This window comes from Puntigrus tetrazona, chromosome 2, assembly GCF_018831695.1.
Source record: "Puntigrus tetrazona isolate hp1 chromosome 2, ASM1883169v1, whole genome shotgun sequence".
Lineage (NCBI taxonomy): Eukaryota > Metazoa > Chordata > Actinopteri > Cypriniformes > Cyprinidae > Puntigrus > Puntigrus tetrazona.
The window spans coordinates 6,466,534-6,489,063 of record NC_056700.1 but is presented as its reverse complement, the minus strand read 5'-3'; the positions used below and the strand labels follow the sequence as shown (position 1 = coordinate 6,489,063).

The following is a 22,530-nucleotide window of genomic DNA, read 5'->3' as shown; positions in this document are numbered from 1 at the left end:
TTTGGAATCAACTCAAAGCAATGGAATTACTGCTACAGAATGTTGGAACCTCCAACATTATATTATCCAGTGGAATCAAACAAGGCTTCCTGCTTTTTTTTGTCCGTCTAGTTAAACTTGGTTCAAACTAAAATCAGATCAGATTAAGGCTGAAATGTCTGTGGTTGGACCTTAGACTTTTTAGAAAGGTCAACCAACATAAAATATTTGCTCTAAATATCAGCAAAACTAAGGAAACCCCCGTCTTTACAAAAATATCCATATTCAAGACCAAGATACATATGTCGTTATTTGATGCAATCTACTTTTAAACCTGTATACAGCTTGACAGTGAACAGAAGGGAAAATATCAGTCACACTTAATCATGTCATGCACTTGTTTATTTCAGGCTCAACAGTTGTAATTCATATCCATTATGTTAATTAACCACAAAAATAAAAGAAAAATAAATTTAAAAATTAGATTTACTTATCCCTCAAATTAAAAAAAGAAACTGAACAGTCCACCTTTAATTAAGCTGAGGAATTTACTACTTAGTAAGACAAAAGGATAGTATTTATTTCATACCACAGCAAAGGAAATCACTTCTCATCTATCAACATTTAATTAAATAATATCAGAAAAGATTAAAATAATATTCAGTATGTCACTGTTTCCCTGGCATAGGAATTGGTTCATACAAAATAACAAAACCAAGACTGCTGGGACAATTGCTGATCACTGGTGCAGAATGAGACTGGGTTCTTGACTGACTTTGTCTTGTTTAAACATCATTTTTCTGTTAAAAGACACATTATTTAAGGTCATCTAAATCACACTTTATTTTATTCAGCAAAATAAATGAAAATAAATCTAAATTAATCCATGAAATTGAGGTTTTGAGATTTTAAAAGATTTTTTAAAACTTTTTTTATTTACAAAATCCACATTTATGCTTACTTTTTTGTTCCTTAGTGAAAGTGATGTATGAGTACACAAGACTGCCAGCAATGCTATAGGGGAAAAAGATAAGAAAAACTTTTAATAGAACAGCTGAAGGAAACATTAAATAATTATGTAAAGCATTATTTAAGCATTATTGACATTAATAAAGATTTTAATGAAAAGTAATCAATTGTTTTATATTATATTCAATCATGTTTTCAAATTACAGTAAACTGTATACAAAAATGTTTATGTTTAATGTTGAAATGTTACTGACTGCACAACAGTGCAATCACATTTTTTGATCATGATGATTACCACCATAAACATTCCCTAAACCATTTTCTCAATAATGGCCGATTCAAGAGCGAAAGAAAGGAAGAGAGAGAAGTTGTATGTATACCTCTGTTCGTCTTCCTTTACAATGAGTGAGTTTACTTCAAAAACAGTTATTTCAGTATTTAAATTATAATTCTAATAATTATAATTATAAGTCATGGGGCAGCATTTTATTTGCACCTGGATGTGAGAGCTGTACGATATCAGATATGTGTGTATGTCAGTAGGCAGCGCATATTAGTAAAGCTCAGAATGGTACATCAGCAGATGTTTGTATTTTGATGTATGTAATGTATGACGTTAAAGTAGTGGTGTCCCTTTCTTAGGGGAATATTTTCACCCTTACCCCTTGACACTCTGTTTCAAGGGACAAGGGAAAGAGGCAGGGAAAGAGATATAAAATAGAAGTGGGATTCAGTCTAAATTATGATTTTTTATTAAATTTTTTACTTCTCTTCTAAATTCTTGTTTTCTGAAAAAAAAAAATTAAATACGTTTCTGCATGTTAATTAATTGGACATGATGAGGAACCAATTTATGGTTTCTTTTAAAGTATTTTGCTAAAAATATAATATAATTTTGGGCTATCTTCACTGTCATTTTGAAATTGACCTTTTTACCTGATGTTTAGGCCGATAAAATTCACCCACGTAAAGATGTAATCTCCACCAAATACCATCCCGATGTATGTCACTAAGATATTCTGTTGGGTTGATTAACAGAAACAAATGTAAATTAACTGATTTAATTTAATTTGATTTAATTTCATGTCAATTTACCAACCTTGATGCAGCCGACAATGGTTGTCGTCAAAGCAGAGTTACGATGGGTGCATAACATAATTGAGTACATGAGTATAAACCTGCCAAAATAACCAATGAGATTATAAATCATGAGTACAAGAGAAAGAAAAAAGCATATACATCTCAAAAGTGTACACTATTTACCTTAGTAGTCTTAAAAACATACTGCACTTAAGGACAGAAAGATTGGAAATATTAGGCTCACCCCATGACACTTGATAACACAAACTGAATCACAAATAAAATATCAGCCCAACCATCATACTCCAAAGCCTGAAAATTCACAAGATACTGTATTATTTAATCAAATTAAATTGTAAATTTTTACTCATATGAATTCAAACAAAATTCTGATATACATTTTTCAAAACATTTAGTCTCATAATATATTTTCTTAATTCAAAATCTTACTTTTTTAACGTCTCCAGTAAAGTATGCTAAAATCATAGTGGGAATAATCATGAATAGAGCATTGTAATACAGCAGCCCATATTTTCCCAGTTCCTGAAATGCAGGGAGGAAAAAAACTGTTAAACTAAATATGCTCTAAAAAAGTCTGGTTAGCAGGTCTCCTGCTTGTAGCTCAAATCATACATGAGACTAAACACTAAGTGAAGCTAACAAGAAGCAGCACAAGTAAAAACATCTTAGGTTACATATGTAATCTTGATTCCCTAAGAAAGGAAATGAGATACTGCTTCCTCTAGTGCTCACTACGAGGGGCTCCTTCAGCTTGAATGGTACATACATCTACACATAACAACAACATTGTCTGCCAACAGCCTGACCACACAATAAAAGGCCATGGTATTCAATGCATGAAAAGAGAGGATGCAGTGTCTAATTCCCTTCTTAGGGAACCAGAGTTACATACATAACGTGATACGTTTCCTTCTGAGGAAAATTTGAATTACATTGTCCAGCGGTCGTTATGGGGAATGGTATACATTCTTCCATGCTGAGGTGAGTGCATGCCAAGCACCAAAGTGACTACTAAGTACCAACTTTACCAAGGTTGTGGGTGTTTTCTTTAGAAAACCTTGACTGTCAGTGACACTCTCCACTTGGGCCAAAGGTCTGAGCTGTTACCTGGTAAAGTAGGCTTTATTCAGTGAAAAGTCATAGCATACGTCATAGAAAAACCCTCCAATTGACCACCGTTTTCTAAGGACAGGATTATGGTCATACATAACTTGAAGAAGTGAAGCACCCAACTCACAGAATGAGAAAGGGATACAAGCCAGGTTTTCATCCGAAGAGTTTTTGCAGAAAAATTTAGTACTTCAAATATAACTGATGGAAATAGCATTTATCGCAAAAAAAATTCTTATGTGTCAACAATTTTTTTTCCACTTAACTTTAGCACATAAATTCTACATAAATACTTCAAATGTCGCAAAAATTAGTTTGGAAACACCTTTTGTTGAAAATGAGCTTTAACGCAAATAAATGTAGTGTGACATGACTTCTGTGTTCGTGGTGTTGCTCATTAAATCATATTGTTATTGTTGTAGGCCTATGTAAAATTGTATACATGCTAAGAAAAAGACGAGTTAAAAACATACACATCTCAAACATACATATCTTAATTTGATGTTGCTTTAGTATGTTGAAAGTTGAAATTTATTAGGCCTAACTTTGTTCTGAAGATGAAAGTTGTCCCATCAGTAATGTGTAACTGCTTGCGTAGCCAGCGCGATCACTTTATTCTTTTGCCTTATAAAAGGTGAACAGTTTACAATACTCATCCAAGAATAAGACATTATTGAAAACTATTCAACATATTTTATTTGTGTATATTCCCAATAAAACAGCTGTGCATTTCTAATGAAAGGAAATTTTTTTTTTTTTTTACAAAAAAGGCGCATCACAAAAATTAAACTGAAATTCTATTGATATTTGTTTTTTTTTGGTTTTTTTAGAAAAATATATTTGGGATATGGGCCTCTTTATTTCTTTTATATATAGCTTTAAGTTTTTCTCTGTTTGCACAAACTCGGCTCGTGATGTGATCCTCACATTGTGATGTTAACGCTGCTTTCTACATGTTATAAAATGAAAACCTGGAAACAAATGTAGGTATTTTTAATGGATTCCATCCACGTATCAATTCAAATTTAATTTAATTGGTAATTAATCAAAATTAATTTACACAAAACTCTCATGTAAAGATTAGAAACTAAAGTAAAAAAATAGAAAAAACAAGACTACATGGTTTTCTTTTTACCGTGGATATGCAGCAATGGCCATGCCAACCAAAGCTTACTGAAACGTCTTTCAAAGAACGCAAAAGTGATTGCAAAAACATGAGTAAAAATTTAATCCAATCTGATTCTTATCTTGAGTCTCTACGAATAATTTTGCTCATGTGATGATCAGAATGTGCTGTGACAATTAATATTTTCTTTTGCATTAATGTTGCAAGCTAGTCCGTGAAAGAGTTGTTTAGAGATAGAAATAAGAAGTATCTTATTTGCTTTAAAACAATACAGTAGAAACACCTAGCATGGCTGCTTAACGGATATTGAGTTCTGAGTGTATCAGAGCAAAGCCTGGTGAGAGAACATGCATTCCTACTTGTGCTTAGGTTTCTGCTAACATAAAAAAATTATCTATACTGTGTGAAACCGGCAAAGAGGCCATAGACTGTCATCAACCAATGTTGTTAGCATGTTTAGATGTAGGCTTCAGACACCGGTCAAGCTGAAGGCATCCCCCATAGCAACCTCCAGAGGACACATTTTGAAGTTCCCTCAGAAGGAAACAAACGCTGACAAAAAGTACAGAAACCATTTCTTCTTTTTATTAATGAAACTTTTGTATCTAAATGTTTTATTAAACAAAGGCTGTGGATAAATACCTTTTCTAAGCAGAATAACATATTATGCTTTTGGATTTTAAGATTTTTGAGCATGTTAAACAAAAAGACAACAGGACTTTGGTGCACATACACACTTGCACTTAGGTGGATGTGTCAAGCTAAAATCAGGTTTATAAGATAAATTACCTTGGAGTCCAGTTTTTGTTTCATGTATGTCCCATTAGCCGCAGTCAGAATGTTGTTAAGTGTAATGAACACATATCCATGGAGGTCAAAAGATAAATCTGTACTGTAAAAGTCAAATGAAGGAAAATTAATTGAAAATAAAATGTAGAACACCCCCCAGTTCTGCAGCAAAGTGATGATATTTCAGATCATTATCTAGTCTTGCGTGAACTCCACATGCAAACTCTGCACCTTATTACAAGTATGGTAGAACCATCATTTCCGCCACAAAATAGTACTTTCTAAATATTCTGCCCTGATCTAAATTCCTTAGCGCATCCAATGCAGCAAAAAAACTTGAGGATGTAACAGGATGTATGTATGTATCTTTCCTTTAGATACAGTCGCTTCTTTAAGCTTTAGAAAGATGAAAGTAAACAATCTGACACTGTTGTATAATGAGCACACTTGCACCTTAAAGAGAGCAGCCTGGAAAATGGAGCAAGTGGAGAGAAACAAAACTAGAAGTATTTCGTATAGCCTGGCAGGAAAGTATCCTATTGTACAGAAAAGCATTAAAAACTGCTAGATCTGATTATTTTTCATCTCTTTTAGAAGAAAACAAACACAACCCCAATATTTATTCAATACAGTGACTACATTAATGAAAAATAAAGTGTCAACCGGTGCTGACATTTCCCAAGAGTACAGCAGTAATGACTTGGACTACTTTACTTCCCAAATTGATACTATAAATACTATTTTGACCATTATTAATTTGTCCTTGTCATTAGTATATGTATTAGGATACTTAAGTCTCTCAAGAAACCATATCTTGACCCCAAAGACTTCAAAATTACAGACCAATATCGAATGTCCGTTTTCTGTCAAAGATACTAGAAAAGGTAATATACTCAACTATATTCATTCTTAGAGAAAAAGGGTATCTGTGAAATTTTCCAATCAGGATTCAGACCGTACGATAGTACTGAGACTGCTCTCATTAGAGTTACAAATAACCTGCTGCTACTTGATCATCTGATCGTAGTTGTATCTCGTTATTAGTGCTATTAGATCTTAAACGCAGCGTTTGACACCTTTGATCATTGAACATTCTCCTGAATAGACTAGAAAACTATGTTGCATTAGTGAAAGCCTCTTAGCATGGTTCAAGTTCTGCACGCTTGATAAATAAACTTCAGCTGTTCCTAAACACAGCAGATAGAGTTCTTACTAGAACTAGAAAGTATGATCATATCAGCTCGGTTCTGTCAACACTGCATTAGCTCCCTATCAAGCATCGGAGAGATTTTAAAATCTTGTTAATTACTTACAAAGCCCTGAATGGTTTAGCTCTTAACACATCCTGCATGTGTTCCACTGTGATCTCAAAAGTCTGTACATTTGATAATACCTAAAATATCAAAATCAACTGCGGGCAGCAGATTCTTTTCCTATTTAGCACCCAATCCCTGGAACAATCTCTGTTTGTGAAGCAGACACACTGTCAGTTTAAATCTAGATTAAAAACATCTCTTTAACTTAGCCTACACAAAACATACTAGTACTACACATATATAGGAGCGTCCCGAGCAGCCATCGTCGCCCTGGTAACCAACGAGGAGCATGAGCATGCACTCGTCACAGGCTGACCGGTCTCAGCTGTCGCTCATCAGCGGGCTGGGATAAAAAGGCTACGCTGCACGCTGTCAGTGAGTTTTTGCCTCCATAAACTCTGGTATTAACGACTCTTCTCTTTTCCCCCGCAGAAAGCAGCGTGTAGGCCCTACGTTCCGCCGCTGCTCAACAGATTCCTCTGCCGGACCCCCGAGCCCAAGCCACCAAACTGCTGCCGAAAATGTCCACGGATGATAATCCAGAGGCGTATTTGCAAATGTTCGAGACGACAGCACCCCGAGGAGTGGGCGCAGATACTAGCCCCCCTCTTAACCGGCGAGGCGCAGCGCGTGTATTTCTCGCTTTCGTGCGAAGCGGCAGAGAGCTACCAAGACGTGTGCCGAGAAATCCTCTCCCGTCTCAGCCTCTCGCCGATAGTCGCGGCCCAACAGTTCCACAGCTGAGAGTATAACCCACGCCTTCCCGCCCGTGCGCAAGCAACCGAGCTCACACGCCTCGCCCAACACTGGCTTCTCGACGGGTCCCCAACCGCAGGTCAGGTGGTGGAGCGGGTTGTAGTGGATCGATTTTTGAGAGGCCTTCCCATGCTATTAGGAAGATCCGGCACCCCCTGCACCCGCATGGCTGGTATCTCGGCCAAGCAAGGGACCTGGACAGTGGAAGTCGGGGTGGTGAAGGACCTACCTGTATCAGTCCTGTTGGGAAGGGACTGGCCAGGATTTGATCACCTGCTCGCTGCCGCCACTCAGCCTGCCGACCCCAGAGGGAACCGCCAACGACCACGGCCAGCCCGCGAGCCACTGATACGCCCGGCATTACGCATGGTGGCCAAAGACAGACGAGACTGGGACCTGATGCTGCCGTACATACTCTTCGGCATCCGGGAGGTTCCCCAAGCCTCAACTGGGTTCACGCCCTTCAAACTCCTCTTTGGCCGACAGCCTCGGGGCCTCCTGGATGTCGCCAAGGAGGCCTGGGAGCAGCAGCCGGCAGCCCATCGTATCGTCGTGGAGCATGTAAAGGAGATGAGGGACCGGATAGACCGCGTCTTGCCATTAGTCCGGGACCACCTGTGTAAAGCTCAACAGGCCCAACAGCGACACTACAACCGGGCAGCCCAACCACGGGAATTCCAGCCCAGTGACAAGGTCTTGGATCCGGACGCCCCCTGGAGTTATTGTCCGGCAGCGGCCCTACCGTGTCCCGGAGGCTCGTCGGCAGGCTATCGAGGAGGAAATACAAGAAATGCTCAAGTTGGGGGTAATCGAGCCATCCCGTAGCCCGTGGTCCAGTCCTATAGTGATGGTGCCAAAACCCGATGGCTCCCTCCGCTTCTGCAATGATTTCCGCCAGTTGAACGAGGTCTCAGAGTTTGACGGGTACCCCATGCCCCGCGTGGACGAGTTGTTGGACCGACTGGGAAGGGCCCAGTACATCTCTACACTCGACCTGACGAAAGGCTACTGGCAGGTACCCCTCTCAAAGTCCTCAAGACCTAAAACTGCATTTTCTACACCTAGCGGACACTGGCAATACCGGACCCTTCCCTTCGGACTTCACTGGGCCCCCGCAACCTTCCAGCGTATGATGGACGTTGTCCTCCGGCCCCACCAGAGCTATGCCGCGGCCTATCTGGACGACGTTGTCATCCACTCGGAGACATGGGAGGACTACCTAGAGCGCTTGCTGAGAGTGCTGTCAGAACTCCAGAGGGCTGGGCTCGCAGCCAACCCCAGGAAATGTCACCTGGCACTGTCTGAAGCAAGGTACCTGGGTTACCAAGTCAGGAGGGGCCTTATCCGGCCCCAAGAAGACAAGGTGGAAGCAAGAACGCCCCTAGGCCCCTCACCAAAACCCAGGTACGAGCCTTTGGGTGTGAGGAGCGTCCCGAGCAGCCATCAGCGTCGTCCTGGTAACCAACGAGGAACACATGCATGCACTCGTCACAGGCTGACTGGTCTCAGCTGTCGCTCATCAGCGGGCCGGGATAAAAAGGCTACGCAGTACGCTGTCAGTGAGCTTTTGCCTCCATGAACTCTGGTATTAACGACTCTTCTCTTGTCCCCCGCAGAAAGCAGCTTGTAGACCGGTCAGTCGGCACCCCACGGCATGCATTCACTCTGCACCAAGAAGGAAGAGAACGAGCACCGGAGCACGAGTATCCCACGGACTGGCACTTTCACCCGTATTTCTTTTGGCTGTTTTGGTTTTGTTGAATAAATCCACCCTCGGGGGTTTTGACTTGAGCCCTCCTTGCTGTGTATTTCTTCACCCCGTCCCAAAAAATATATATACAGTATATATATATATATATATATATATATATATATATATATATATATATATACACACACACATATAAATGCATACATATACATATATACATGCATATATACATACTGTAAGCCCCTGACCACCAAATTGGTGTGATTAGCTCAGGTTGTCCACTCAGGAAATACAGCAGGCAGGTTTAGGTGGAACAGAACTCAGATTTCTTTATTTTGTAATAGGGTGAGGGAGAGGGGTTGGAAGAAAACTACAACTAAAGCTGTTCCTTCTTTGTGGGCTGGTCTCTTGGCAGCCCTTCAATTTCCCTGAGGGGAAGGCAGAAGAAAAGGGAGTTAGTGGAAGGTGTCCAGGCTACTCACGGCCACACTGCACTTCTGTGGTTCAGGGGTTCCAGCATTCAGCCCCTGCTCATCTGCCCTTGTCTCCCCCTACTGAGGCTTCTCCATCCTCTTATGTGGTGGTTCCTGATCGCACCCAACAGTCTGCAGCTGAGGCTCCCTATTAGCGAAGCAAGGATGAACACCTGTGTGGGAGCTATCCTTGGTCCTGATTACCTGGTGACCCCATTCTTGTGGGGTTCTCCATGGTGCTGAAAGTGCTCAGGATGCCTTGTGGGGGACCATTACTCTTCCGGGCCACCACAATACATACACACACATACATATATATACACATACACCATATATACACATACACATATATATATATATATATATACACATACATATACATATATATATATATATATATATATATATATATATATATATATATATATATATATATATATATATATATATATATATATATATATATATATATATATATTATTCACACACACACACACACATATATAAAATCTGTTTGTGTATGTGTTGCAATGCACACATTCTGAAACCTGAATACGTTGACACTGGAAGTGAACTAAGCAGAAGAGAATGACAAAATAACGTTGGCTAACAAAATAATACACTTTTATTATTATTAAATGTGGCACAATGTATTCGTCGATGCATTTAATAGTTTCAAATCATTTAACTTTCAGTGTCTCAGTTGACCAGCAATGTGGCGATGCTAAGACTGATTTCGCTTTTCTTGGACATGACACATATACATGACAAAATTCTGGAGGGCACATATGTCTCAAGAAGTGAAAAAGAGGAGATAGTGGTTGTTTTGTAGGTAAGCACAAATACTTACAGTTTATCATGTTTATGAGTTTAAATGACTTCAGGATGTTTTAATTAAAATTCTGTCTGGCTGCAAGGGCACTGCTAGGCTTTTGCTGTGATGTCCTAGATGGATACTAAATTAATGCTAGGTGTTTTTTAGGTTTTGCTAACTCCTACCCAACTCACTGCAGAATTAAATGTGCACCTCATCTCTCCTGTTTCCACCAAAACTGTCCATCAAGTGCTCCACAGGGTCAATATAAATGGCTGGGCTGCTATAGCCAAACATTTGGTCACTCATGCCAATGCCAAACGTCATTTTCAATGATGCCAGAAGTGAAAATCTTGGGCTGTGGAAAATGTGAAACATGTACTGTTCTCTGCTTGGTCCACCTTTACTGTCTTTCCCACATCTGTGAGAGATACGTTGTGGAGAACCTCCAAAGAAGCATACCACCCAGACTGTTGCATGACCGAAGTGAAGCATTAGTGATGGGTTGGGCTGCAATATCATGGCATTCCCTAGGCTATGTGGGGCCTCGATGAACAGACACGAACCATAAAAGGGGGAATCGCTCTAGAACCAGGTCGTAAAATCGCTCATCCTCCGCACCCCGGACCATAAAGGCAATCAAGATGGTCAGCCGAGCGATGCAGAGCGCCACAACGTCTACCAAACATTCTCAAGGGACTGTCGCTGCAGTGAGCTCGGCCAATCCGAGAGTACCCACGTCAAGATTGGGATGATTGAAAACGCAACATCTGGTCGACAGCGCGATAACCCGTTCTGTGCACTGACCTGGGATCAGTTCTACCAAGCCACCAAGTCAAAAGGTGATAAGACTCCCGCGGTGAATCAACGTGGCCAGGACAGCCTCACACTTTCCAACCCCCCAGGGAGGTTTGCTCTGTCCCAACATACATTCCTTAAAAGCGCGCCTTTTTCCTTTTCGCTACAATAAAGGAACTGCCAGGACACACATAAAACCACTAAACGAACAATCTAAATGCCTTCCTTTCAAACGAATAAAGGTTCATCTGTAAATAACTGCTTAATAAATGTTTCGGGATGTATGTAGGAACCGCTATATACTTGTTAAATAATCCTCTAACAGAGAGCGTTCCATAAGCGCTAGATAATGCATGTTTGATATCAAATTGAAGCTTACGATGTTTCCAATATCGTGATGAATGAATATATGTGTTTGTGCAATGCACAACAGTGTATTCCACTTATAAGCTTTTGATAGGGAACAGAAGTGCAGAATGTCAATTCTAACTGGGATAAAGTATGCACGAAACCGGGAGTCGAAAGCAGGTGTGGACACGCCCCTTGACCTCGGGATTGGACAACTGCCCAGGGCACGGCCCAAAACTTGCACCTCAAAACGCAGGAACAGAGCTCTCTGAGTTGAGTTGAGAACGAGAAGAATCGGAGTCGGAGTCGAGTCGAGACGAACCTTTCGGAACTACCGGGAGTCGCAAGGTAATTCAGGTCGCTGCAGGAATCGCCAAGGAAACAGAGAAACTTCGGAACTTGGAGAAGTCAGAAGACTCCGAACCAGAACGACCCGATACCCTCGACTCCGGTCCGCTCCGTCACATCACTCCACGGACACTCACTGCCCTTTTCATAACCAACCCGGTTCATCCAAAGCGAACCACCAAGCTAGAGACTTCATTCAAACGGCCCGGAAAGCCCGACCACGTCATCCCAAGGACGAGCCTGCCCAATCAGCACGCCGGGATTTCCCCAGACACGCCGAGTGGTAAAACTACCTTTCCGTCTCTACTGAATTGGCGCAGACACATAGAAGCGAGGCTAAACCTAACTTTGCTTTGTTGGTGCTCTTAGTGCGATCTCAGAACTAGCTAACAGACTTTGGACAGACAATTATCCATTTCCCTTCCAACCCGTGAATGTGTGTATGAATGCATGTGTGTGTGTGTGTTTATGTTTAGTCTTCTCAGTGTAGTCTTGTCAAATAGTAGGTACTGTTTAATAAATTGTGTTTCATTATTACGAATTCTTGTTTGTGTGTTATGTAACTGGAAAGTCAAACTCATGCCCAGATCCGTTGTTACCTGCTCGAGGTAAAGCGAAGAATCCAATTGATTTATTTTGCTGATCACAGAGTAAATTCATATTGGTAACATACATTTAAATTGCCCTAAAACGCTGGACGCATTAGGTGATTTAAAGGTATATTTGAATTACATACTGACTTGAATCTTTTAAGATTCAATTCCCCAAACTTGAATTGAGAGCTGATTCAAATGACAATTCATAATTATCATAATTAAAATTAGGTGTGAAAACCCTACAGCTAAATACATTGGTATATGAGCGCGTCACTGCCAAGGACTACCGAACCATTCTGAAGGACCATGTGCACACAATGGTTCAAACATTGTATCATGAAGGCGGTGTCATGTATCAGGATAATAATGCCCCAATACACACAGCAAGACACAGCAGATCTAAATATTATTGAGCCACTTTGGGGTGTTTTGGAGGAGCGAGCCAGGAAACATTTTCCTCCATCCATCACATAGTGACCTGACCACTATTCTGCAAGAAGAATGGCTCAAAATCCCTCTGGCCACTGTGCAGGACTTGTATATTTTATTCCCAAGAAGAACTGATGCTGTATTGGCCCTACACTATACTATAATGAATTATTGTGTAAAACTAGGTGTTTCAGTTTCATTGTCCAACCTCTGTATGTATATATATATATATATATATATATATATATATATATATATATATATATATATATATATATATATATATATATATATTACTCAGTTCAATTAAAGAATTAAAACTTTTCCAGGCTTACCTTGCAGCAATAAAAGCTCCCAGGATCATAGTGAATACGGTTCCCTTTATGGACCATGAAAACTCCTTTCTACAAAATAGAAATATTAAAATAATAATAGGTTAATTCATGAGTTGAAATCTCACATCTCATAAAACATGAACTAGGTCATTTGAACATACTATACATACTTTAAGAGGTAACCCTCAAATAGCATTGTGAATAAAATGGAGAATCTTCTGAGCACAGTAAACATTGGCAGACTGCAAAACATACAGCTTGTTATGTTATTGTACATTCAGTATATAATAACAATAGCCATGTATTAACATTATTTTTTTCCTTCAGCATATTGCACTTACTTCAGTTGTTTTGTTCCAAACAGGCCTGTTAACTGATTTCCCACATACACTAAAGGTAGTGGCCATACCTACACAGAAAACATAAAGAATACTGAATTTACACTTTGTATACATGAAAACTGAAGTATAATTCAGCTTTGAGAATGCACAAACCTACCTTATTGGGTACACGACTATCAAAATCTGGGAAATGTACCACTTTTAATGATTTTGCTCCTCGTAGCACAACAATCGTTGCAAACATCTGAAAACAACATAAAGATCCTTCATGATAGAATATGTAAAATATCTGTTTAATTAAGAAAAAAGCTTAATGCCAGTTTTTAAAACTCCATTCTTAGCATAGGTTTATATAACTTTTTAATAGTCTACAGTGAAATGTCAGAACAGCTGTCAACATCTTTGTTGACCCTGGACTGTGATTAAGATCCAGTCTATAGTTTTTGTCAAGTTTATGCCTACAATCAGTGTTTGGTGCTTGTACATCAGTGTCATTAACCTATCATTTCCTCTTTTTTAGAATTTTAGGCATTATTGATGGGTAAAGTTAGATTTAGGTGTATAGATAAGGTCAACATTATATTTTTGGATTAAAATGTTTTGATTACATTTCAAATCACATTTATCTTCAATAAAAAGTAAATAATCAAAAAGTTGAAAAAAAGTATTGTGTAGGTTCTTTATTGTCCAAATAAGTGTGTCAACCATGGTATCTATTTAATAATTGTCATTAAAATTAACATTTACCTGCAATAAGTTGCATTCTGTTTTAAAATGTACTTAAATACTGAGGTACAGATAATTGCCACTTGCAATAATTAGTATAAATAGCTATTTGCACTTAGCCTTTATTTATATGCGTAATAATAAGGTGATTTAGGCCAAAATAAAAGACCAAATTAAGACATAAAGTAATTTTATATATAATATATACATTTATATTTATTAAAATGTCATGCAAAAAAACAACAACAAAAAAACCCACTAAACTAAAAAAAATAGCTATAGGGTTTGTGAGATTCATAGCTAATACACACTGGATTATAAATAAACTAAAAAAAGTACAGTTAATAACTTGCTTACTTGTCCAATTCCCACTGCTAAAGAAGACGGGAATCTGAGTGGAAACACAGTTTATTAAAATAATAAACAGGAATGTATAGCGATAATAATAATGATGATGAATTCCAAGTATGAGTGTTTACATAATGTATGCAACTAATTTATCTGTTCAAAAGATCGACAATAATAAAGATAGATGAGATTGCAGAGTTCACCTTTATTCATGTGGTGAGAGCTACCCGAATAGCAAAGCAAGGTGAATAAGAATAAAACTCTTGCGAAAGACAAAGTGGTTAGATCTATAGACTGTAACTATACTTTTCTTGGCCAACATCTGGTAATAAAAACAACAAATGAATAAATGAACGTGCTGAAAAAAAACATAAATGAGTACGGTGATATTAATGCGGTTACCTGTAGTTAGTAAGAACACTCTTGTTAACGACAACAATAAGGAAAGAAGAGAGTCCATAGAAAGCTGCAGCAAATAACTTAACAAGTAGTACAGATGTGCCAGTACTGCTTTCTCCGGAAATATTATCTTTTAGGTTATTCTTAGTAAATCTCACACAGAGACGTTTTCGTATGTCCGCCATGTCTACCGAGATACGAGCGGTTTACGTGGTAAATAGGTCCAAGCACTTTTCCGCACAATAAATCATTTCCGTTACTAAAGTTTTAAAGAGACAGCTGTGTAACAATAGAATGGTGAAACTATCACGTCACTTTGTACACGTGATACTAAAACAACGCTCTATTCAGATACGTTGCGCTCATTCGATTTAAAACAAACAAACAAACAAACAAACAAACAAGCAAACTTAACGATGATTTATTCGTTTCTGTTTTAAAATGAAATTATTGTGTTTAAAAAGTTTCAACTCCAAGTTCCAAGTTGAAATTTTTCTGGAGCGAATGCACTTTTCAGTACCTTCGACTTGAAGTGACAGAGCTTGTCACCTTTCTTATCTGCTAGTAACTGTAGTGGCAGTCAGCTCTAATTTGCGTACAGAATCCAGTATTGCAGGTTATATATATATATATATATATATATATATATATATATATATATATATATATATATATATATATATATATATATATATATATTAGTGCTGTCAAATGCATCCAAAATAAAAGTTTTTGTTTACATAACAATCTGTGTGTGTATGCTGTGCATATTTATTATGTTTATAGTCTCATATGTATACTTTTTTTTTAAATATTACATGTATTTTTTGATGTCCCTGTTGTGTTGTCACGGGAACATCAAAGCTGATGATAATGAGGAAATTACATTGGAATGCACTTGGCAAAGGGAGCACACAACTACATAATGGCAAGCACAAGCCCTGCTCACTACAAAGTCTCCACTGACCTTAGTGGAAAAAAATTGCATTTGCAATATATTCCTGGGTTTAAAAGTACATTGCAAATATACTAACAAAACATTTACTATTTTTATATATCCTATTTTCAAGATATAATTTTTAACACACTTAATGTAGTATATTTTACAAATATATATTTTTACAAATATATACTAATATATAATATAAGTATATTAATTTGTACTTTACTATAAATATTTCATATTTAATATTTTCTGCTGAAAATGATAATTTTAACAATGCATTTAAAGTATAATTTCAAAGTACATTTAATAACCTTGTTATTGTAGTATATTTTAAGTCCCCTTTATTGAGTAATTTTTAAGTTTACATGCTTGGAATTTACTTTTAGAAAGTAATAAACAAAATAAAGCAAATACATTATCAAATGTATAGTCAAGTAAGCACTGTATATATATATATATATATATATATATATATATATATATATATATATATATATATATATATTGTGACGAGCGTCCCGAGGACCCATCAGCGTTGCCTTGGGAACAAACCTGGAACACCTGCACCAGCCACTCATCGACGGATTCACCGCACCTGGAGCTCGTCAGCCGCGGACCAGATAAGCCCGGCCAGGCGGCGGCTTCAGTGAGCCACGAGACTCCGGACTGCACGCTAACTTGTTGTCTCTCTCTTTGTCTCCCAGAAGCCACACCGTGACGGGCCTACCTGAGCTAATTCCCCGATTGCCTCACCGTGGACTCCCTCACTACTCCGAGCACTGGAAGCACTGAAACAACTCACCGCTGCACTCCCCGGACTCCTCGGACTCATCGGACTCATCGGATTCACCGCTCACGTACTGCTGTTGTATAATAAATACGGCCTCCGGGGATTTCAACTCACCTGTTTCTCTTGTGCTTCCTCTGCCTCGCCACAAGTGGTGGAGAATGTGGGCAAGTTTAAAGCGCAAGAGAACAGAGAAAACAAAGAGAAAAAGAAAGAACGCCGTCGCCGCCATTATTAAAGGTCCCCTGCAACATCACCAACTTTTCTCTTTGTTTTCCCCCCAGGCAAGCGTTCGCTTCCCAGCGAAGATGGAGGAGTTCCTCCAACGTCTCGCTGAGATTTCTGTTAGTCAGCAACAAATCGTTGAGCGCCTGGCTACCCGGCAGGACAAGACTGAGCGGGAGCTCGCTGCCCTCCGCACCGCCACTCGACCGCGCCTCGCCGTGCCCGATCCCCGGATGCAAGCCGCCCAGCTGCTACCCAGAATGTCCGCCAGCGATGACCCCGAAATCTACCTCGAGATGTTCGAGAGCGTCGCGACCACCGAGGGATGGGATCGGCGGGATTGGGCACGCACGTTGGCCCCGCTGCTGTCAGGAGAGCCCCAGCACGCCTACTTTAGCATGCCGGCCGACCTGGCGAACGTATATGATGACCTAAAGAGGGAAATATTGGGCAGGGTCACCGGTCTGCGCAGCCCAAGCCTTCCAAGAGTGGGTCTTCCAGTCCCGCCGGCCGGCGAGAACCCAGGCCGCCAAGCTTACCCGGCTAGCTCAACACTGGCTCTTGGACGGAACACCAACCCCCGCCGTCATAGTGGAAAGGGTGGTGATAGACCGGCTCCTGCGGGCTCTCCCCCGGAGTTATCGCCAGGCGACCGGTATGAGAAACCCCAAGACCGTCCTGGAGTTGGTTGATGCGGTCGAGCTGGCGGAAGCCGCCCAGCGTCGAGAGGCCGGGGAGCGAGCGCCATCTTTTCCCCGGAGGGTGTCCCAGGAGCGACGCGCGCCGGAGGGCACCCGGCGACCGATGGAGTGGGCGGCGGCCCCGACCGCGATAGACGAGCCAATGCTGACCGAAGAGGCCTCCAACCCCCTAGAGCGTGGCTGGCAGGCTGTGGCCTCCACCGGGAGCTTCCCCGCGCCGCACCGGAACTCCCTATCGGCTTGAATGGGCGGAAGTTCAGTGCCCTCCTCGACTCCGCCAGTACCGTCAGCCTGGTTCAGTCCCGCCTCCTACCCCCACGCACGGAACCGCGGAAATGGCTGCCCCTGACCTGCGTCCAAGGGGACATCAGGAAAGTGTCCACCCGCACGGTCACCTTGACGACCGCAGTTGGAAGCTGGCCCCTGGAGGTGGGCCTCGTGCAGTTGAAAGTGTTCTTCCCAACTCTTCTGTTGTCCAGGTCCAAACCATTGCAAAAATGCTTGGACCTAAAGATATAGAGAGAATCTCCAAGAGCTTACCCTCACCTGGGAAAGAGACACTGATTTTACAGCCAGAGTAAGGATTGCAGCATCCTTTAAGGTCAACACTGAGAACAGGCAGAAAGGTAAATGTCCTAAGAGGGAGGGCAATTGCCATTACTGTGGAAAATCTGGACACTGGATGAAAGAGTGCAGGAAAAGCATAAAGACTTTAGGAGAAATTAACAGCTTTACCCAGCTCCTACTCAGTCTGCTAGCTACTCTGAAGCAGCCCCTCCCCACTTTACCCAACTGTTGGAGCAGTTTGCTCAGGTGTTAGCTGTTAGGGCTGTGAGTACTTAATTTAAAGTGTCTCCTTCCATTGAGAGAATGCTAGTTAAGTACACTCACAGCCTTCAAAGTTATGCTACAGCACACTCCAAATTACACCTATCCTCTATGTTATGATGTTTGCCATGACTGATGTTTCATTGGAGAATGAAGATGTTTTTTACAATAATGGTTTACAAATCACCTACAGGGACAGACTAGGACACATAGACCAGTGAGGAGCCCAGGGAAGAACCGAACGCAACAGGCCTCGGGGGCCAACCCCTGCGATGAAGATTTTCCTCATAGGCCTTTCCCCATCCACTAGTCCATCCTTACCTCACTGGTCCATAGGTGTCAAATGACTTAAGACTAGGTCAACAAAACCACTATACGATCATCAAAATTAATCCACTATACGATCATCAAAATTTAAACCACTATACGATCACCAGAAGTCTAAAAATGTCTATGCATGAATACTGCTGGTCTGCTGTTTCTCTGTTTTCTTGTGTTTCAGGTCCGTGTATATGCCAGGTCATCTCATATGCAGCACCCTGATTTACACCTCAGACATCCATGAACAAGCTTCATGAGGACAAAGAGTCATCCAAATGACTCTACAGGGGAAATGGACTACAGGAAACAGACGTCACAGTTATTCAGATACCATGGATTTCAGGACTTCCACTCTTATGCTACATGATTGTGTCATCATGTAGTTTTGTACGACATATTACCATCCATGTCGTATTTGTCAAGAGTTATGGTTCTGAAAAGAACTATTACAACCTAAGTAAATCTAGGCAAAGACACAGAATAAGATATATGTGCCTGTAACTTTTTCAAGTTGCATGACTGCAAGATAGAGCTTATGTTATTAAACATAGGCTATAGAATGGATTTTAGGAGGATTAAATTTGTGTTATGTGAGAGTCATTAAAACTCTCAAATGGGGGATTGTTGTATTACAAATTTATAAAAGGTTAAACACAGACTCCAATATAACAGTATATGCTGAATGTGTATTGTGATTTACATTCTAAGAGCAGGAAGCCCAAGCCCCGAGACAGTTATCTTTTGTCTTTCAGTTCTTGAACATCTGGTAGGCGTCCTAAGTTAAGTGTGAATGCTAATCCTAAGGTACAACTGTGCCTTTTGTTTCACCTATGCATTTGAATGACACTTGGATGCTAAATAGATCAAGGATCGGGAAAGTTCCTGTTCTGGGCTAAGTTCCTGATTGCATTTGCATACTTTTGTTTTACTGGTCTCCACCTCTGTGTACTCCTCAGTTAGATTTGTTTCTTGGAGATTTCTTGAAGATTTTCTTGGAGATTGCTTGACGATTTTCTTAAAGATTTCTTGAAGACTTCTTGCAGATGACTACAGAAAACGAACTCCTGCTTTACCAAGAATCTCCTGGTCTCTTCTTAAAAAGAAGCTAAAAAAAAGTTTCCAACAACCGCAACCACCAGAGGACACTCCAGTGGCTGCGCCTCCAGAGTTTTCAGTTCTCCCTAATTGTGTCATTGTGTTTAAATACCCTGTTATTTAATTCATTCATCTTTCTTAAAGTATGTTAATGTGTCTATCCAAGTATGGACGTAGTGTTTACTCTATTTATTTATTAAAAGCATCTTTATTTTTGTTTATTTAATTTTCAATGAGATTTTTCCTTGTGTATGTACATAACGTTACAATTATAATATATAATTATAAATTATGTGAAGAAATAAAGCTGAAAAAAACAACAATTGACAATGATCTCTGTATGTAGAAGTAGTTCCCCAGGAATTAGTAATTTCAATATTGTTTGGAAGTGGAATGAAATAAACTGTTTCCTTAGATCTACAATAATATTTACACATTTCCATTTGAGTGACTGAGGATGGACAGCAAGTATTGAATCTTGACCCTCACCCTCACTCGAGTCCCAGGCGTTCAGCAGTTTACAGTGGCTCTGGTGAATTCACGTGGCTTTCTCAGCGATTTTCAATGCTGTGGGTGTGGTCAGGTTTACAGTATACGGCCCCTCCCACCTTGGTGACGACCAGTTCTTTCGTTTGATGACTTTCATCAACATGCTGTCACCCGGTTTCACCTTTTGATCCTGTGGAGACAAAGGAGTATCTGGCACCTGCAACATCACCTGTCAGTGCGTCAGCCTGCTTGCTTGGTACAATTTCTACCCATTTAGAAAAAAGGGTCAATCAGGACCAGACAATATTTATACTGTTGACATGGTGATAATTCAATGAAGTCCCTGTGAATGATTTGAAAAGGGTGTTCTGCTGTTGGAAATTTACAGCGCTTAGGCCTAAAATTTCCCTGTGAGTTGTGTTTGCAGCAGATCAAGCATGATCTACAAAAAATTTTTAGAGTAATTTATAAAGTCTGGTGCATAGAAGTACTGTTCTACCCTGTGCACCATCCCTCCTGTTGACACATGCGCTTGCCCATGTGTCAATACCGCAGCTGTTTTAAACAAACTTCGTGGTAAGCAAATTTTACCTTTATATCTATAAAGTTCATTTCTCAATTCATCCCCTTCTTTGATCTATGGTCTTAGGTTTCAATGGTACTACCTTTACCAGCTTGCACAAGGTCACCTACAGTATCAGGGCGAAAACCTGGGCCTGGGCTGTCTTAGACTTCTTATCTTTTAACACTTCTTGAGCTTGTGTAGCATAATTCATGATGGGCGTTACCCCATCGGTGGGTGTATTAACATTGTGCTTTCTAATAAAGCTGGAGATTGCTGGTAGAAAACCAGTAAGGAGGGCCTGTTTTAGGTGCTGTTGATAAGGGCTTGCTACATCATCATTTATTGGTATTCCACTATTAGCTTGGAACACTGTTTCCATTCTAGATCTATATTCGGATACATCTTCACCTTCTTTCTATCTACACTGTGCTATTTTTGCATAGTCTGGCCTAGTAGCCAAACCAGTGGTGATTCTCAGGCATACTGCTTCAAATGCATTATTTAAATCATTTGAATTGGGTGCTAATGCTTCGCCTTCAGCATTCTGTCCGGTATAGTCTCCCCTTACAGTACCATATCGATATTTCAAACCCATTCTCAGCACCATGTTTATTTCTGTTCCATTCAAATTGTAAGTGGTGACCAACATTTTAAGGTTATCTATCCACTGAGTTATGTTATCAGTAGGACCTAGTCCATCGACTGCTTCTTTCAGCTCATTTTGTGACCAGGGCCTATAAACCAACATGCATCTGTTTTGGTCCCCATTCACTCCGAAATGAGGATTTGGGACCTGAATGGATGGGTAAAATTGACCTTGATCATGTTGGGGTATGTATGGTGGTGGTGAAGAGGTCCCTTCACCATAGCCATATTTCTGTTCATGTGCGAGTAAAGCACTGACAGATTCATCGTACAATGTTTGTTTTCTAGTACATTTGGGGCTAAATGCAGCATTCGTTGCGATACCAGGGGTCCCTATATCTTTCTTTGTTACATCTGCGTATATTCTTTGTTCCGTTTCGCCTGGATCTTCTTTTTGTAATGCACAAAACTGAGCCTTCTGATTTGCTTTTCTCTCCCTCTCTTTAGATCTTTTTCCAGCCTGCTCTAACCATTTCATTGCTTCAATTATTTGTAATTCGTTCACCGAGCTTTTACTTCCCTTTTTTAATGAGATGCATATTGTTAGAGCCTCAACCAATCTACTGCACTCAGGCAGAATTAACTTGCCTTGGAACCATGGATATTTTTTTGTCCATTCCACCAGGTATCTGCAGCTACCCGGGGCATATGTTTCCATGAATTTAGCATCTCCCGACAGTTTACTGTTATCGTTCCCCATTTTTTAGGTATGATTCAACGATAAACCACACGTTGAATGAAATCGTCCACAATACCAAGCTTCTACAGGCTCTAATAGTCTGCGGGTATAGCCGTTTCACTCAACCAGTTTTCTCAATTTTGAATCATACCACCCCTTTAAATCCTATTTGAAAGTCACTGTTTCACGATAATGTGAAAAAAGATTCAACTAGTGACTTTTCCTAATGTTCCCCTTTAATTTATTGATTTCCTTGTAAAATCAATAACATACACACTATCATTCATACCATTCACACAAAATTTTCCTCAGTCGACAACAAAATGTATCTAACGTTTTACTCAGAATCTGTTGCGGAACTGACATCTAGCCGGGCTTCTAGCCTCGTCCGGAGTGAAACTTATCGCTCAGTGTAACTAACACTCAATCAGAAAAAC

General features: G+C 40.1%; 1 protein-coding gene across 3 annotated transcripts; it reads right to left on the bottom strand.

The window, feature by feature from the left end:
• Window positions 1-363: 363 nt before the first annotated feature.
• On the bottom strand, window positions 364-15,042 carry slc35d1b (solute carrier family 35 member D1b). 3 transcript variants are annotated; one of them, XM_043218872.1, is made up of 14 exons: window positions 14,816-14,955; window positions 14,617-14,735; window positions 14,423-14,456; window positions 13,497-13,583; window positions 13,340-13,407; window positions 13,169-13,240; window positions 12,999-13,067; window positions 5,075-5,177; window positions 2,479-2,571; window positions 2,273-2,340; window positions 2,048-2,126; window positions 1,885-1,967; window positions 941-993; window positions 364-779 (listed from the first exon to the last, which is right to left on the bottom strand). In XM_043218872.1, exons 4-14 carry the CDS (start codon window positions 13,581-13,583, stop codon window positions 772-774), a joined length of 783 nt encoding a protein of 260 aa, XP_043074807.1. In that variant the 5' UTR covers window positions 14,423-14,456; window positions 14,617-14,735; window positions 14,816-14,955; the 3' UTR covers window positions 364-771. The 3 variants fall into 3 exon arrangements, with proteins under 3 accessions (XP_043074807.1, XP_043074799.1, XP_043074789.1); XM_043218864.1 differs by lacking the exons at window positions 2,273-2,340; window positions 14,617-14,735 and adding an exon at window positions 2,212-2,237 and having other exon boundaries at window positions 14,816-15,042; XM_043218854.1 differs by lacking the exon at window positions 14,617-14,735 and having other exon boundaries at window positions 14,816-15,041.
• Window positions 15,043-22,530: the final 7,488 nt, after the last annotated feature.